General features: G+C 33.3%; 2 protein-coding genes across 7 annotated transcripts; one reads left to right on the forward strand and one right to left on the reverse strand.

Moving 5' to 3' along the window:
* Positions 1 to 236: 236 nt before the first annotated feature.
* Positions 237 to 6345, forward strand: LOC114186954 (probable disease resistance protein At1g61180). The gene is made up of 3 exons (XM_028075039.1): positions 237 to 431; positions 1536 to 5876; positions 6182 to 6345. The coding sequence occupies exon 2, from the start codon at positions 1540 to 1542 to the stop codon at positions 5857 to 5859; it is 4320 nt and encodes a 1439-aa protein (XP_027930840.1). The 5' UTR covers positions 237 to 431; positions 1536 to 1539; the 3' UTR covers positions 5860 to 5876; positions 6182 to 6345.
* Positions 6346 to 6990: 645 nt separating this feature from the next.
* Positions 6991 to 15802, reverse strand: LOC114187733 (probable sugar phosphate/phosphate translocator At1g06470). Of its 6 annotated transcripts, none has more exons than XM_028076070.1 (14): positions 15631 to 15792; positions 15109 to 15433; positions 14295 to 14986; positions 14017 to 14186; positions 13212 to 13297; positions 12902 to 12951; positions 12413 to 12480; positions 11491 to 11591; positions 11323 to 11335; positions 9665 to 9849; positions 9367 to 9453; positions 8516 to 8610; positions 7835 to 7978; positions 6991 to 7485 (listed from the first exon to the last, which is right to left on the reverse strand). In XM_028076070.1, exons 3-13 carry the CDS (start codon positions 14816 to 14818, stop codon positions 7867 to 7869), a joined length of 1491 nt encoding a protein of 496 aa, XP_027931871.1. In that variant the 5' UTR covers positions 14819 to 14986; positions 15109 to 15433; positions 15631 to 15792; the 3' UTR covers positions 6991 to 7485; positions 7835 to 7866. The 6 variants fall into 6 exon arrangements, 5 of the variants coding, with proteins under 5 accessions (XP_027931871.1, XP_027931870.1, XP_027931869.1 ...); XM_028076069.1 differs by having other exon boundaries at positions 15109 to 15490; XM_028076068.1 differs by lacking the exon at positions 15109 to 15433 and having other exon boundaries at positions 14295 to 15108; positions 15631 to 15802.
* Positions 15803 to 17692: the final 1890 nt, after the last annotated feature.

A 17692-nucleotide genomic window follows, 5' to 3' on the forward strand; every position in this document is an offset into this window, starting at 1 on the left:
TTTTATGAGAAAATAAATTTTGCCCTAGTAATTTAAAACGATTTTACTATGCAGTTCAGCTTGAACAATTATGCATGTTAAGCTTGTTGTCTCATATAATAATGGTAGGCAACTTGCGATTGGAGGATAATGTCGTCTTACACTAATATTAAATAGTCACTAAACTCTTTTTTATTCTAAGTTATTGTTAATTCTTTTGATTGGAGAAGTTAAGGACACTTTAGTGCCCACCATCATCAGACATGAGTGTCCCTAAAGGTCAAGTCTTCGTCAACTGATACTAAGTTTTTGCCTATTGATGAGTAAACCTTTCTCAATAGTAGCCTCTCTCAAAGTCATTTTGTTCATTCTGCAACCTAAGCCTGGTAAAGGAGAAGAAACGTGCAACAATTGTTCAGGGAATTTTGGTTCATTAGTAATCTTAATCCAAGGTTTGTTTCATCCTCATTCATTGCATGTTTAACTGCTTCATATCTGCAATACGCACTTGACTTCTTTTTTATTGGATTTAATGTCAAAAGATAGAATCCAAAACAGCATTTAGGAATCAAAGAAGCACACATGTTTTGAATGATTTTGTTTTACACTCTTGGATTCTGGTTTTTGGTAAATAATGTGTATTTAGTAGCGGAAAATCAAAGGAACATGCATTATCTTTCCGAAATCACTTGGCTGTTGGCTCTGCGGCTTTAGTTCTTGAAATGTTTTTTCCTAAAATATTGAAACCAGAAATTTGTTTGAGCTCAGACATATTTTTCTTGAAATTTATAATTTGGTGACCTCTTCAACATTCAGGCAGTTGATACTTTCCTAATGTTTAAGGTGCAGTTCATTGAGATCATTACTTTGAATATTCCCTCATAATTTTCATTATTATGTCATAGTTGTTGTTTTAATGTGCAAATACAAAAATTAGTTGCAGTATGCATAATTATTGTTCATACCACTACGTGAATAATAAACCCTGTATTTGCGAGTCTTTTGGTAATCAACTGGTACTTTTCCTACATGGGGTTGTCTAACTTGCCTCAACCAAAAGTGAAGTTAAACAATCCCGTTGTAAATCATTGGTATAATTAATATCAGCCACCGATTAATAGCAGCAGTTCAATCTGTTAGGCTGTTTGGTTTTGGAAGTGATTATCATGAAAAAATTTGCAACATGAATTTAACGAAGCTTAAGAAAAGAAAGATAGCTATTTGGCTGAAACTGAAGAGAGATTTGGTAATTTTTGTCATTGTTTTCTTCATTATCATCATAGAAAGACCATATTTTAGTATGTCAAGAACAGCTGTTCCAGAGTATGTATAATCACTAGAAAGCTCTTGTATGAGAAAATCCACCCGTTGAAAATATTTGTAGTTTATCAATAAGTTCAATATAAACATTACTTTACCGTTATTTAATTGCTATTATAGTAACATAATATAAAGAGAGGATGTTTATGACTTTTACTCAGACTTCTTATCATAAAAACCTATGAAGGCTTACATAATGCTGAAAAAATATGAATCTCGAAGTCTTTTGGTTGCAGGGAAATGGCTGAAATAGGTACAGCTGTGGTTTCAACATTAATAGAGCGTGTGGTGGATGCAATTATAGGTCGTGCTCGATGTTTATTCTATTTCAAAAAGTCTGTTGTTGATCTTCGAAAATCAAAGAGAGAGTTGGAGAAGTCATTGCAGCACATGAGAGAACGTGTTAAAGAAGCCACTACAAATGCAGAGAAGATTGTGCAACCAGTTGAAGAATGGCTGAAAGATGTGGAAAGGGTTCTGGAAGATGTGCAGGGGCTGGAAGAAAGGGTGGAAGAAAGTGAATGCTGTTTGAACATGACATTTAAGTATTCTCTAGCAAAAGAGGTGATATGCATGACGCTGCAAATGAATGTGGTGAACAACAATAACAAATTTGAGCCATTTTCACACCCCATTAAACTCTCAAGCATGAATTACTTCTTTCCCAAAGACTTTGTGGCATTCGATTCTAGGAAGCCAGTTTATGAAGAGCTACTGCAGGCAATCCAAGATGAGAGGAGCAATGTGATTGGAGTAGTTGGTGTTGAAGGTTCAGGTAAAAGCACTTTAGCAAGAGTGGTGGGGAAGCAAGTAGAGGAATCAAAGGTTTTTGACAAGGTGGTTATGACAATTGTGTCTCAAGATGTAAAATTGAGAGATATTCAAGGTCAAATTGCTGATCACTTGAGCTTTTCATTGGTGGAAGAGACAGAACTTGGTAGGGCACTACGGTTATCTCACAGGTTAAAAACTGAGAAGATTCTCATCATCTTTGATGGTGTATGGCAGAAGCTGGATTTGGAAGCTATTGGCATTCCATTGAATGAGAATGACAAGAGATGTTGTGTCCTCCTCACCACCCGCGACCAAGAAGTTTGCACCTCAATGAACTGCCACACAATGATTGAACTCTCTGTGCTAGATGAAGATGAAGGTTGGGATTTGTTCAAGCAGCGTGCACAAATAGATGATGATTCTCCAGAAGAAATGAGAGAGGTGGCAAAGAGAGTTTTTGACAAATGCGAAGGACTGCTAGTTGATATTCTGGCAGTGGCAAGAACATTGAAGGGAAAGACTTTTACTAGTTGGGAATTGGCATTATTTAGAGTAGAAACTTCTGAATCAATTGATGTTCAAAAGGGCTTGAACAGTACCTATGAATGCAACGAATTGGAGGAAATAATTTGCTTGGATTGGAAGGATGCAGGTCAACTTAGATACCTGTATGCTCCTTCCCAGCCAGTTTTTCCCAAACTGAAGAAAATCTTAATCAAAGGATGCATCAAATTGACAAAAATCTTCTTCCCAAGCATGGTTTCAAGCCTCCCAGAGTTGAGAGAGCTGTCTGTACAAGATTGCAATGAATTGGTGGAAATTGTTTCTTCAGAGGAAGCTAGACAATTGGCAAATCTATCTTTTCAATCTCAACAAGTTTCTTTCCCCAAATTGTGGGTGATTGAGATTGAAAGATGCAACAAATTGAAATCAATTTTCTTTGCAACCATAGTTTCAAGCCTATCAGAGTTGACACAGTTGTCTATACGCAACTGCAACAACTTAGAGGTAATCATTTCTTCAGATTCCGAGGAAACAAAGAAGCACAGGAATGTAAATGCTCCTTTCTCACAATTTTTCCCCAAACTAGGGAGGATTAGCATTGAGAATTGCAACAAATTGAAAACATTCTTCTCTGCTATCACCGTTACAAGTCTACCAATGTTGCAACAGCTAATTGTAAAGGACTGCAACACATGGGAGGAAATAATTTCTCTAGATTCAGATCAAGCAGGACAGTTTAGAAACCTATATACTCTTTACAATCAAGAAGACTGTTTCCCTAAACTTGGAAGCGTCCAGATTGAAAGATGCAACTCGTTGAAAACAATCTTCAGCATGGAATTTGTTTCAACCCTTCCAGAGTTGCTTGAGTTGACTGTAAAGGATTGTGATGAATGGGTGAAAATAATGTCCTTAGGTTTAAAGCAAGCAAAACAAGCTGGAAACCTATCTGCTCATTCCAAACAAATTTGTTTCACCAAACTGCAGAAAATTGAAATTGAAAGTTGCAAAAGGCTTAGAACAGTTTTCTTTACAAACGTTGTTAGAAGCCTTCCGGAGTTGGAACAAATAGTTGTAAAGAACTGTGATGAGTGGGAGGGCATAGTTTCTTCAGATTCAGAGGAAGAAAGACAGTATAGATTCCTTTCTGCTTCTTCCCAAGAAGTTTGTTTTCCCAAATTGAGGAAGATTGAAATTGAGAAGTGTAACAAATTGAAAGCAATCTTTTCTACAACCATTGTCACAAGCCTACCGGAGTTGGAGCAACTGATTGTAAAGGACTGCGATGAATTTGAGGAAATAATTTCTTTGGATTCAGATGAAGCTGGAGGACTTAAAAATTCATATGCTCCTTCCCAACAAGTTTTCTTTCCAAAACTGGGAAGTATTAGTATCGAAAGATGTTCCAAAATTAAAAGAATGTTTTACATGGTTATTGTTAGTATCCTACCAATGTTGGAACAATTGGTTGTAAAGGATTGCAATGAATGGGAGGAAATAATTTCCTTAGATTCAGTTGAAGCAAGTGAACTTACAAATGTTTCTGCTCCTTCCCATCATATTTGTTTTCCTAGACTGAGAAAGATTGAGATTGAAGGCTGCAATAGATTGAAAGCAATTTTCTCTTCAACCACAGTTACAAGACTGCCAATGTTGGAGCAACTATTTGTAAAGAACTGCAGTGGATGTGAGGATATAATTTCCTTGGATTCAAAGGAAGCAAGCCAATGCACAAACCAACTCGCCCCTTTCCAACAAGTTTGTTTCCCCAAACTGATGAAGATTGTTATAGAATGTTGCAACAAATTGAAAGCAATTTTTTTCACAACCTTAGTTACTAGACTGCCAAGGTTGGAGCATCTGAGTATCGACAACTGCAATGAACTGGAGGAAATAGTTTCTCTAGATTCTGTGGAAATAAGCCAACTAAGAAACCTGTGTGATCCTTCCCAACAAAGTTTTTTCCCTGTGCTGCAGAGGATATTGATCAACAGATGCAACAAATTGAAAAAAATCTTCTCAGCAAAGATTGTCACTACCCTTCCAGAGTTGGTGCATGTATGGATTAACAATTGCAATGAATGGGAAGAAATAATTTCTTCAGATTCAGAGGAATCAAGTAAGCAGGGAAACCTATCAGCAGCTTCCCAACAAGTTTTTTTCCCTAAGCTGGAATCACTTTATATTGAAAAATGCAACAAAATGAAAACAATCTTTTGTGCAACGGTTGTTACTAGCCTACCCAAGCTACGACGTCTAAATGTAAAGGGATGCAACGAATGGGAGACAATAATTTCTTTTGGTTCAAAGAAAGTAGGACAGAATAAAAACTTCCTTAATCCTTGCCAAAGCAAATGTTTCCCTAAGCTACAAAGTATTTGGGTTGAGGAATGCAACAAATTGAAAACAATCTTCTTTCTAAGCATCGTGTCCAGACTACCTAACTTGGAATCCCTGTTTGTTGACAACTGCAACAATTTGGAGGCTATAATTTCGCCATATTCAATGGAAGCAACGCAATCTAGAAACCTATCAGGTCGTCCAAATCAAGTTAGATTCCCCAAACTTGGAAGTATTGTGATAAGGAGATGCAGCAAAATGAAAAACCTTTTCTCTACAATCACTTTATCAAGATTTCCAAAGTTAAAACAACTGTTTGTACTGGACTGCAATGAACTGGAGGATATAATTTCTTCAGAAGCAAAACCACTGAGAAACCTGTCAACTTCTTCCCAACAAATCTATTTCCCCACACTACAAAATATCCAAATCGAAAGATGCAACAAATTGAAGACAATCTTCTCCTTCATCATTGTTAGAAGCCTGCCAGAGTTGGAATGTGTGAGTGTAGAGGATTGTAATGAATTGAAAGAAATATTCTTTTTCGGTTCAGAGGAAGAAGGACAAGTTGAAAATATATCTGATCCCTCCCAACATGTTTGTCTTCCAAAAGTTCGAAGCATTAAAATCAAAACATGCAACAAATTGAAGTTTATATTCCCATATTCCGTGGCTTGTCAATGCTCTTCACTGAATTTACTAGATGTAGAATCTTGCCCTCAACTAGCGCAGATTGTTAAATTTGAACATGAAGGTACAAGTGAAGAAGAAGGTTCAGGGGTGGCGATTGATGATAATCATGCTAAGCATTTATTGTTTCCAAATCTTAGTTCGCTAGAGCTCAAGAAGTTGCCAACTATTACTGGGACTTTCCCATGGTATGAACCCCAAAACTGTCACTTGATCATACAAGAGTGCCCCAAGTATTTGTGGTTCACTTAGTGTGCCTCAGCACACAGGTACACAACTAATACTATTCTGCTACATTTTTCTCCGGTGCTGGTTTAAAATGGCATTCATCAATTTAATTAATGAATGTCAGTAGTTATAGTTTAGGAAATCTAAGCATTACAAATGAAGCATGAAATTAACTTGTTGGATTTAATTCCAAGTTGTGAATGAATTTATCAACCCAAAGATGTAAATTACAGTGATGGTTTGTGAATTAAAGTATGATTATACAGTGAGTACTGGACTCTTTTTCCCTGGATATTTAATAAATCAAATCTATACTCAAAGGAATACATGTTTTTCTTTATGTCAGTGGCTAAGCAGGGAAGCTAGCTGGTGGTGTAGTTCCCATGGCTGCTAGAACTCTTAATCTCAAAGCCTCTTGGTGTCTCAGTTCCTTCGTACGTGTGGTTCTTTCCTCCACATGCAGCTTAGCTCTGTTTTATTTCATTGCTTAATTTAAGTGCTTGTTTATTTATTTTGTCTCTGAAATTTAAATTTAAAAGCGTGTGTTGCATAATGGTCCCAGTAATTATTGATTGGTTAATGGAATTTGAAGGACTTTGGTTGAAGTATCCATCTTCAAGAAATTATTGTGACATTGTCGATCGAACTAATTAATATTGCTCATCTTATCTCAATTAGTATTTTCCTCGGGATTTAAGGTAAAACCGATTTTTTTCAATGTAGAAAAGATTTTGTTAGAACCCCATGTATGTTTGGGATCAAAGAGTTCTCTTTTTACCTTTGTCCCAGTGGGATCATAGAGTTGGGGCATTATACTTTTCTCGACTCATTGCATACAAATTATGCCTCAATTTAGTTGCATTCTTGAATTTGAGAGAAAGATTGCTTGGTTAGTGACTGATGATTCTTTGATTTCTTCAACATTATTGGAATCAAGTGGTACACAAGGATCCCAGAGTAAGTAAACACTATTGTTGGCCAAATTTCAAGAATGCTTAACTGATGCATAGTCTTTTACTTCCAACTAGGAAGTCTAGAGGTCCTATAGGTGCCTAAAAGGGAACTCTACATAGATGCTGCAATAAATACATAAAGGTCTAATTGATGTTAAGTTACTTTCCCATAACAATGAAATTCAAATTCAAGACCAATTTGTGTTGATAAGAAATAAAGAACTGGATTTAGTATATACAACAAAAATTCTGGTAATGTGATCAAAATACAATTTCATTACTAGAAAGCAAAAATGATAAAATTTTATCAATCACAATCTGCTGTGTTCTGCCAACATATGTCTAAATCTCTCGACAGATTCCGTACGTACTTTTACAGAATAAGTGAAGATGATTGTAGAAAGGCATTATATCCCAAAAAGTTGTTGGCTTACAAACTTCAAAAGAACTTTGATACCAAGCAGTGTCAAAATCTCTTCACTGATTGAGTACATATTTTTACAGAATATAAGTGATGTTGATCATAGGAAGGGGCATTATATCCCAAGAATTTGTTCACTCAAAGAAACTTCAAAAGAACTCGGACACCACAATTCCAAAGGGGAACATAAACATGCGTCTCTTGATGAAATGTAGCAAAACAAGTGGCATGTCGCTGGAAGATTATTATGTGCCCTTTGGTCTCTAGAGAACATTGCTTCGATATACATATAAGTCATGAAAGCAGGCTTCAGTGAATAGTTAGCCAATAATTTAATCAATAAAGACATAAATGTAATTTCTGCAAAATTCTCAAAAATATGGACATTTGAGTGACAAAATAGAATCTATACTTCATAATTAACATGCACTAAATATTTCCTAGAAATTGCAGAAATGGGAAATACCCTATGATATAAACTTCAACTTGCATGATTCCAATTTTCATTTATGATAACATGAAACATGTATGTTTCTGGATGACAAGACAATATATTCATTAGTGAATGAATAAAAGATTAGGTGACGATTTGTGCCATTAAACTGGCATCTGAGAAAAGGCTTACTTTGGCTGTGAACTGTTTGCTGGTTAATGGTTTCAGATGACATCTTCGTCCATCTCCTCAAGAATAACATATTTGGCTGCAGAATCTATTGAAGGTTCTGCCATGTCACTTCCACCAGCATGGCCCTTCCGAAGCTTAAGGTATCTGATATTTAAAAAAAAATAGAATAAACCACTCAACGGCTGCCATTAAATTGAGAGGAAATATCACAACATTTGAGAGAAACACCAGTATGGCAACAAGATAGTATGAGTATAAGAAGAAATATATAGTAGCAGGTTGTAGTTTAAGCTCTGACGTTGTATTATTAGATCAAAAAAATACTTTCATCCATTGTTTTACATATAATAAATTGAGTATTAAATTGGTTACAAATGAGAAATTCAGTACTAAACATATGATAAGGCATTGAACTTCCCAACTATGCGACCTATTAGTACAAGCAAATAAACTTTAAATATCATGTAATAAAATCTTTCCTTCTTTATGCTCTAAGCCATGTCTACCTACCCTGCAAGTTTTTGAAGTGGGAATATAGACTATAATAATTATTCAATTCAATTGTTCCCCTCAATGAGGCTGAAAGCTTAGAAAATAATGCATTTTATTGTTATCAGAGCATAAATTAAAAGTTCAGACAAGAAGAATGCAGATTTAACTGCTTTATGATTGATGACTTACTTGTACCAATTAAACAAACTGACACCAACAATAATAATTAATAGACCATATGCTTTCAACCAAGTGAATTGATCGTGGAAGTATAATACTGCAACCTACACACACAAAAAAAAAAACAAAAAACAACATAAAACCAGAAGAGTAGTTCAAATGTACAAGCAGAAAACCCAGATGTGAGGGGGAAACAAACATATGCATTCATCTACTCATTCAATACACAGCACTATTAGTAGAAATGTAGAACAATACATATCTGTTGCATTATACGCATAAATGCAAATCTATGTATTATGAGCAGATGTTGAAACTCAAGAATCAGTTAGTGCTCTAGTTAAAATAACATGTTAAAAATTATACTGCAATATCGAATTGACAAATTTCCCTAATTCAATAAAAGTACAACAACTAACTAGAGTAGAAACAAAAAGGACAGCTCTAATCAATAATTTAAAATATTACAGCTGGATTCCAACATCAGAGTCAAACCAAAATATGAAACTTCTTTGTTTAAAGGTTTCTGTCTGTATGATCGGTAACCAATTTCTGTCTTATATGCACTAACAAGAGTAAATAAAAGAGAGAAAAACTTATGCAATTTGTTTTGCAAATAACTAACAGTTCCATGAATGCTAATTTTTTCCCCTTTTTATTAAAATGAATCCCAGTGTTTAGCTCAGCAACTATTGTAATAAATATCATTGCTATTTGAAAGCATACGCTGCAAAAAAGTAATCCTGATACATTTACAACACAGAAGTGGAACTTGGTAGTATAGAAATACTTGATTGAATAATAAGAGGGAGGGACAGACACTGGATAACAATATCAACAAATGGAAATATAATTGATACCAATATGGTGACTGCCTCCTTAACAACCCCAGCTATTGTCACTGTAACAGCACTAGTTACTGAGATCAGAACATATTCTGTTAGTACCTGCAAGAACATCAGGATCCAAATGTAGGTGTGAAGAAATATTAAAGCTAAGCAATGTGACAGTAAACAAAAGCCTATTCAGGACAGGTGTAACAAGCAAAATTAAACAATAACTAACGAGCATAAAATTGTTAGACATCTCTTTCAGTCTTAGGAGGAAAGAGAAATAAAATACTATACACATATCTTAAAAGCGAACACACAGCCTTACCATAAGAAAGGCAATTGAACCACCAAGAAGCATCAGCAAGCAACTTCGAGTAATATGCACTGAACTATCAAAGTACTGATTTTCTCGGAATTCATCCCATGGATCTAAAGCCAGGGAAAGAAGGGCAGTTGACACTGCCATTACTGGAGTTACATAGCTCATCAGGGTAATTGGATTTTTCAGACCTGAATTATTTGAAAAAAGCATAAAATCCTTTTGTTAAAGTAGAACAGCATTTACAAAATCTTAACTCGAAAGTAAACTTGAGCAAAGAAAAATGATTCAATGCTAGATAGAGTGAGAATTAAAAAAGATGAAAATACTAGAATATGTCAATATAAAAAATTAGCCTTACTAAGTCTTCAAATAATTACTAGGCTCTATAATTTTAGAACTTCAAGGCCCACATCAATGCTTGGAGTGCTCTAAATCTCTTTAGTCGATTTGGTCTTTTCCTTTACCTTTTTGGCTTTAACCAGGATTTCTGATCCTCTTCCAGTATTTTGTATTCATTCTATTATGTTCTTTTATTAAAAGAAAAAAAATCAATTTCTTGATGCTTAATTAAATGAACAGTTTCATATCTTCTTTTCTATTTATTAACTACAACACATTTATTAATTTCTTCAGGAGCTTAATAATCAATAACCTTGTGTTAAAATGGAAGATTTCAGGATTGAAAAATATATCGATTGCAATTAAATTCAGATTTCAAGTTAAACAAGGTAGGCAATCTATGTGGTCTACAAGATAGTTGGTTTAAAATATATGGAAGGTAAATATAATTTTGGATTATAAAATCTACCGTGAAGCAACAGAACTATTTAGCTGATGAGCTGACGGAAAAACTAACTGAGAGGGCAGTACAAGCTTTCAAAAGAAGCAATATCCCTCTGACAGTTGAAGTCACCATTGTTGATGCATCATCAACCATCCAGCAAGGAGACTCCAATAATAGGTGTACAATTGATATCTTAGAGCTGCAGCATTAATCTTCTCTTTTTCAATATTTTCTTCTCTTTTGTTTAGGAGGACTGCTTGTCCTCTTTACTCTTTGAAATTATTTCTCTTGATCTCAATAAAATTATTTCTTTTACATAGAAAAAAATAGCTATTAAAATATATGGTAACTAGTATTTTCAAAGCTTCAATGTCTAAAATACGTAGGCATAATGCACCATTTTCTGTACCAGCAATTTACACTATTTGGTCACATAAATTATTAATGTGTCCAAAAAGGGCAAAAAGAATGCATAGTCAACTGGCAGAAATTAATGTCAGATTAATGAATTCATGGACCAAAACCACCAAAAATGGTGCAGCTCTAAGATATTAATTGTACATGAATATGGTAACTACTATTTTCAAAGCTTCAATGTCTAAAATACGTAGGCATAATGCACCATTTTCTGAACCAGCAATTTACACTATTTGGTCACATAAATTAACGTGCCAAAAAGGGCAAAAAGAATGCATAGTCAACTGGCAGAAATTAATGTCAGATTAATGAATTCATGGACCAAAACCACCAAAAAATAAATAAATTTAAATAACCAATTATTTAATTAAGCGAAACATTTCATCCAATATATCATATCAATTTAATAAAATTAATATTCTCAACAAATTATTGACATGAAGTTATGCAGGGCACATACCGTAGGCTTCTTTCTTTCAATTTGGTTTTCAGTTCAACACGAATGGCAAGAATGCAAATCAGGTTCCAATACAATAAAATGAAGCAATGTATCAGAATACATGGTTGACAAAAGCAGGAAGAGATGTAGATATCAATATACACAGAAATGAAAATGCAAATACGATACCTGTAAAAGGATCTGAGTCATACACCAACGAAACCCAGACATAACAGCAGCAAGCATTACAAGAACAAACCCCCAGAAGTCAAACTCAGTCTCTTTTGAAACTGCACCACACCAAAATAAATCAGGGATGGAAGGTTTGAATTCTTAATGTGCTATAAATTCGTAAATCTTATAAAATGCAATTGAACAAGTTTTGGTTTAATTCTAAAACATTAACAGAATAAACCAATACTTTTAACTGGTGGAGATTTCCAACAAAATTATGAAGATTTTATTGGCTGTTTTAGATTCTGAAAACATTTCTGTTGTTTAAACTTCAAACTAAATTATAAGAATAAAATGTCTATCCTAACTTCTACTGGATGCTATTTCATTTTGGAATTGAAGAAAAGTCCTCCAAAACAAAAAAGAATCAGAAGTATATTCAATAAGACAAGCAAAGATGGAAAAACCCTTGATAGCTATGCTGCTTATTCTCAGAAGGTTTCCATGCTCTATACTTTATCACTGAGCATGTAGGCAGCCAAACTGGCTCAGGTGCTTGTGAAAATAAACGCATATAAAAATAGCACATTATGATAGATACCAGAAATGTAAAAGGGAAACACAAACAGAGGTTCTTCAATATATCTCCTTCCTCCCAAATCTTACCACTCGATTCTTGCTTAACCCCTCAATCCCCTCATCAGTACATTTATGTATCCTACCCTACAGAATGTACTTGAAATGCCACCTCCCTGCTACCACACCCCATGCACAAGCAGTCACTTTGGAGCCACACATCCTACCTAACATCCCTTACCAATCTGTGCCAGCTCTCATCAGCTTTATCCCAATAGCCTTCCCTTTATCCCTTAAAAATTTAATAATAGGGGGGTATTTATCATATTACTATCACAAAAAGTGAAGGAAGATATAATACCTGTTAATAGTATGCCAAAAGAAATGATTAAGATGATGCCTGAGAGTCTAAAGCTTGGTGTCTCCAACCTTCCAACCAAAATTTACAAACAGATGTCAAAAAACAGGTAGAAATGAATATATATCACCTACAGGATGCATAACCAAACATGCAATCATTTGAGAGAGAAAGAAAGCAGCATGAAAAAGTATAACCGAAAGTAGAAAATAAAATGTTAATTGAAATAATTGCTAGCATGTCAATTCTAAAAGAATTCCACCTCATGGAATAAATAACTATTGCTGAAAGTAATGATTAATGAAAGCACATACCTAATGCCTTCAAGATTATGCAAGATTTCATGATAAAAAGTGTGTTTTCATTAATAAAGAAAGCCCACAAACTATCTTGTTGATGCAGCTGCTTAAATTTTAGTATGTTTAACATTTAAAGCAATCACAAGAATCATATAATCAGAGTGATTATGAAGGCAAAATGACTGGAACACACCTTAAAGCAAAAGCAAACAGAAGGAGAAAAATTGGAGCAGCAGATTTACACTGCAAGAGAAAAGGAAAGGTCAATAAGAAGAATAGTTACTTTGCTTCCATTAAAACGAGGTACAATGTAGAATCAAATCTACTGAACACTACGAAGCAAAATAGAATTAAATTAACACACACACACACACACACACACACACACACACACACACACACACACATATATATATATATATATATATATATATATATATATATATATATATATATATATATATATATATATCATTGTTCATGAAAAGAGAAATGTCACAAACCATTGTAGCAAACGTGACAGAAATGAAAACTAGAGATGCATTGCTCAAGTTAACATCCATTGCAGTTCCAAAAGCAGTTGGTACAACTGTTAAAGGCAAAGTCCATCTGTGGCATTAGTTGATATAAAAGTTAATGTAATAAGTGATGAGAAATTTGCAGAAAATGTGTGATTCAAGGTATAATGTCAGCAAAAAAAAACAAATAAAAAAGAATAACAGAAAAAATGGCACAGTCAATCATCCTAGGAGTTATCAATTCATATTGCTAGCAAATTTGTGCATACTCAGAGCAGCAAATAACAATAATTGCTGTTTGCTGGAACATAGCTAAGCTCCCATATTGACAAACAGAAATACGGGAGTAGCTCCACAAAATTAAGCGCCATATGTTTTAATTTTTTAGTAGAAAAATGTGATAAGTTGAGCTAATTTGTCTCACCATATAAACAGACACTCAACCTACAAACATGAAAGTGTCTATGTTTGAGTCTGCCTTTATTCCAAGCTACAAAAATTTATTAGTTTGGACCAAACTACTACTAGAACCTGGAGATTCAAGTACAAAAGAAATTAGAAAAATAATTCCTATCTTGAGAACAGTTATCACCACAGAAAAACAACAAATGATTTTAAATCAAAACCAGCGATGTAAAGATAACTGAAGTCATTCCGGATTTATAAGTTATAACAGTCCCCAAAATGTATTTAGAAGATACAGCAATACATACCTTTTCTACATAATAAAGTGGTGGGGAGAGTTAAAACCTATTATAACAAGAATTAGATACAGGAACCGCAAATTTACCTCTCAAAACGTAATCCCTCCAAGAAATGACAACTTTAGTCTCAAACCTATGAGACCAAAACCAGGTGATAAATCTTGAGAAAACAGCTTGCATTGTGAAGTGGATAGTATTCATTAAAAAAGGAGCTGGGAACTTTCCCATATGATCTCCCAAAAGACTTTTATTATACCTGTTCAATATATTTTAGAATAAGAAACGGAGGAAAAAAGAACTTGCATCAGAAACACTAAACAGGATAAATACACCAGCAATGAAAAAGGGTAAACAAGGAACTTACACTGTCAAAAAGAGACTGAAAGTGTACCACATAAGTATCAAAAACAATGTCTTCAAGATATTTGCTAAAAGAATAGGATTCTGGGAGCTTTTATCAAATGATTCATCAACATCCACAGAAATGTAGGAATCAACTCCATTTGTTCCTCCTTCAGACTTGTCCTCAATGTCAAAAGATGCATATTTCTCAGGTGCATTCCCTCTCCGGTGAACAAAATCATCATCCATGGTACCAATACCGTTTGTTTGCATACTCCTCTGCTGAAACTTTGGGTGAAAGAATCTCTCTCTGTCTAATGCTCTGCTCTGCAGCTCATTTTTTTGAGGAATAGGTAACTCAAAATCATAGCCCTCATCTAAACTAACATCTCCATTACCTAATTCCTGATCCAAATGGATGTTTCCATCATCATCACACCAGCGTGAAAAGGAAAGTTCTCTACGAATGCCCAGACCTAGGCTTTCACGGCCAACATCATCAACCTCTGTGACACCATTCTCTGAATCCAATTCACTCTGTACCATCTCCTATTATCCATGTAAGTACTCTTCCATCCAACTCATGTTTAATATCATCACTTTTTACCAAATCCAACAACATAAGTACACTTCAGTGCATAACACAGCTAGTGCATGGACTGCTGTTCAGGCACAGGACCTGCCTCTATGATCAAACCTTCAAGTGGGAACCCACTGATACAGAGAAAATAAAAGTAGGCTCTATTTATTTCGGTCCAAAAAAAGAACCAGCTCCACAGCTCTCAGATACCCACTCTATAGTATGGCTTGGATTAAACTAAAGACTAGAACTTTACCTGTACAGTTCAAGAAGTCAGAATTTCTTGGTAGGTGACTAAATCTAAACAAAACCATATTACAATACAAACCGGTGAGAACGCATAGAGGAAAATAAAACAACTCCTTAAAATTTAGATTGAAATTGATTGAAAAAGTAACCAACCCCTCAACTGCCTATTATCACGGTAAGCCCCAAAACTGCTGTAACACTTAAAAATAATAAGAGAAATCAATGAAAACTTTCCTTTGCAAAACAAGAATAGGTAAAAACACATTCAAGGTTTGTTCTGTACTGCCATTTTTAATCGGCCCAAAATCAGCTCATAGTCACCAAGCGTGAAGCTGAATAAAAAGATCACTACTTTGATAGAAGCTGAGAGATATAAACACCCATTTGAGCTAAAATTACCTCGTGCAAGTCAAACAGGAAAAATTCCATAAAAATGCAATCTTTAGGATATACAGGGGCTTTTGATCATACCCATCATGAAACATTGATTATAGAAATTAATTCTAATTTTCAGGAAGCAGGAACTAACCTGGGGATGATCGAGAGAGAGAAAATGAACGAAACAGATCTGAATTTGAAGGCGACGGATCTGAAACTTGGTTTGAATGAAAGGTGCGTTGGACGTTTCGCGGAATTTGTTTGAAGGTTATTGTCTTGCACAGAGTCACCAACCTGTTGTTAATGCTGATGATTATCGATTTATTGCCCTTTAACTGAATAATTGTTTTTTTTTTTGTTATACGTTATGCCACATAAGCAATGTTGGTATATAATTTTTGTTTCTTTTTTATTTTTATTTGAAATATAAAAAACTTTTCTTTCAATTTTGGAAAAATGGTTTGGGAAGGTAAGGTTGGTGGAAGAAACAGAATTGGTGACACGATTTTCAGGTTTATGATTGGAGGCAAATAATGAAATTAACTTTTACACAAATTATAGAATATTTGAGTTAGAAAAATATATTTGGACTAATTTTTTATTAAAATTAATCATGATTTATTAAGATAGTGTTAATAAATTCATAGACTACTAGGTTAACAAACACACATGATTACATTTTTATTAACCAGTATTAGTTATTATAGCTTTGCATAAGGTAAAAGTAAATTTTAGAGTTATTTTACTAGGAAAAATTTTACATTTTTGGAGGATAATTTTTTTAAAAAGCACTTCCATTTTTATTCAAACAAGTAATATTTGGGTATGTCACTTTAATTGGTTTTTAGTTTTTTTAATTAAAATTTTATTTGATCATATAAGTAGTATTTACTTGTTACATAAGCATAATATATGCCTATGTTATTCTTTTGTAACTGAAATGTTTTCAAAAACTGTTTTAACTTTTTTTACATTTATTCTTCTTATTAGAAAAATATATATTAAGTTTATTATTTGTCTTTTTTTATACCGGATAATGTATTGTTATATTTCTATCTTCTATTTATAAGATAGAGTTTATTACTTTATCCTTTAATATATACGAGAGATTTCTTAAATTTGCCATTCTCTTGCATAAGACAAATATATATGGTGATATATAAAATTTTGATTTTACTTTATTATCATTTAGATTTTATACAGGATCTTGTTAATTTTAATCATTATATCATTTACTAAGTGTGTTTATTATTTAAAAATAATTTTAAAAATGATATTAATAGATGATAAAATTGTTTTTAATATTTTTATTACGCTCCTTATTTGAACCATTGAACTATTTATGTTATTTTATGATTTAAAACTATATCAGTTAACACATTCAAAATAAGGTTATTTTTATATTACATAAAATTTGATTAAAAATATTTCAAAATATAGCATAAGATGAACAGCATAATTTACACCGCGTAAAACTCTAATAATTAAAAATAAAAGAGAGGAATGTTCTGTGCAGAATAACTCATCCCTAATTTAATAAATTATTTGATAACTTTAAAACACTATTTTTTTTTCTCTATTTAAAATAAGTAAGTTTTAAAATATTTTTCAAAATTGAGAAAATTAATAAATATTTTAGTAAGTGGAACCACATCATTCAATTAACTGTATTGATTATTGAAAAATTGATACACCAGATACCTAAAGAAATTATTGTATGAATTATTTATTTGAATGAAAAATTAAATAAAAATATAATAATGTTTTTGTTAAAAGATTAATTAATAAAGGTAACATATCTCAAACCCTACACCGAGAATATCGTTTTAGGTCCTATGATGGTCCTCGTTTGGTGACATGAGACATTAATGGCTAATATGATATATGTGACCAATAGGTGGTCCAGAATTTAAGAAAATGTTTAAAATGTTTATTTTAAAATGTTATTTTTATGTTCGTTTTATTTTTAAAATTTAAATAATAAATAAAACTAGATGTAAATAGATTTTCCTCACATATGTTAAAAAAGTCAAAACAAAAATGCTGTATCTTATTCTCTGACCAACCATTTTCCTTCAATAGAATTGAATCTTCTTCTCAATTGTTTTCCTCTTTTCTCCCTGTACGCGGTTCAAAGTTTAAGCCAAACTACCAACTTCTTTTTTTTTCTTCTATATTTCTATTCATATCTTGATAATCCTTATTTTGATATT

The sequence above is a fragment of the Vigna unguiculata genome, chromosome 6 (assembly GCF_004118075.2).
Source record: "Vigna unguiculata cultivar IT97K-499-35 chromosome 6, ASM411807v1, whole genome shotgun sequence".
NCBI classification, from domain to species: Eukaryota; Viridiplantae; Streptophyta; class Magnoliopsida; order Fabales; family Fabaceae; genus Vigna; species Vigna unguiculata.

Excerpts from the sequence above, each read along its gene's own strand:
- LOC114186954 (XM_028075039.1), top strand. The coding sequence starts at position 1,540 with ATGGCTGAAATAGGTACAGCTGTGGTTTCAACATTAATAGAGCGTGTG.
- LOC114187733 (XM_028076068.1), bottom strand. The coding sequence starts at position 14,818 with ATGGTACAGAGTGAATTGGATTCAGAGAATGGTGTCACAGAGGTTGAT. Across the intron at positions 12,481-12,901 it reads CTGTTTGCTTTTGCTTTAAG|GTTGGAGACACCAAGCTTTA; the intron begins GTGTGTTCCAGT and ends TTTGGTTGGAAG. Across the intron at positions 11,592-12,412 it reads TTTTGGCATACTATTAACAG|TTTCAAAAGAGACTGAGTTT; the intron begins GTATTATATCTT and ends GGTGTGGTGCAG.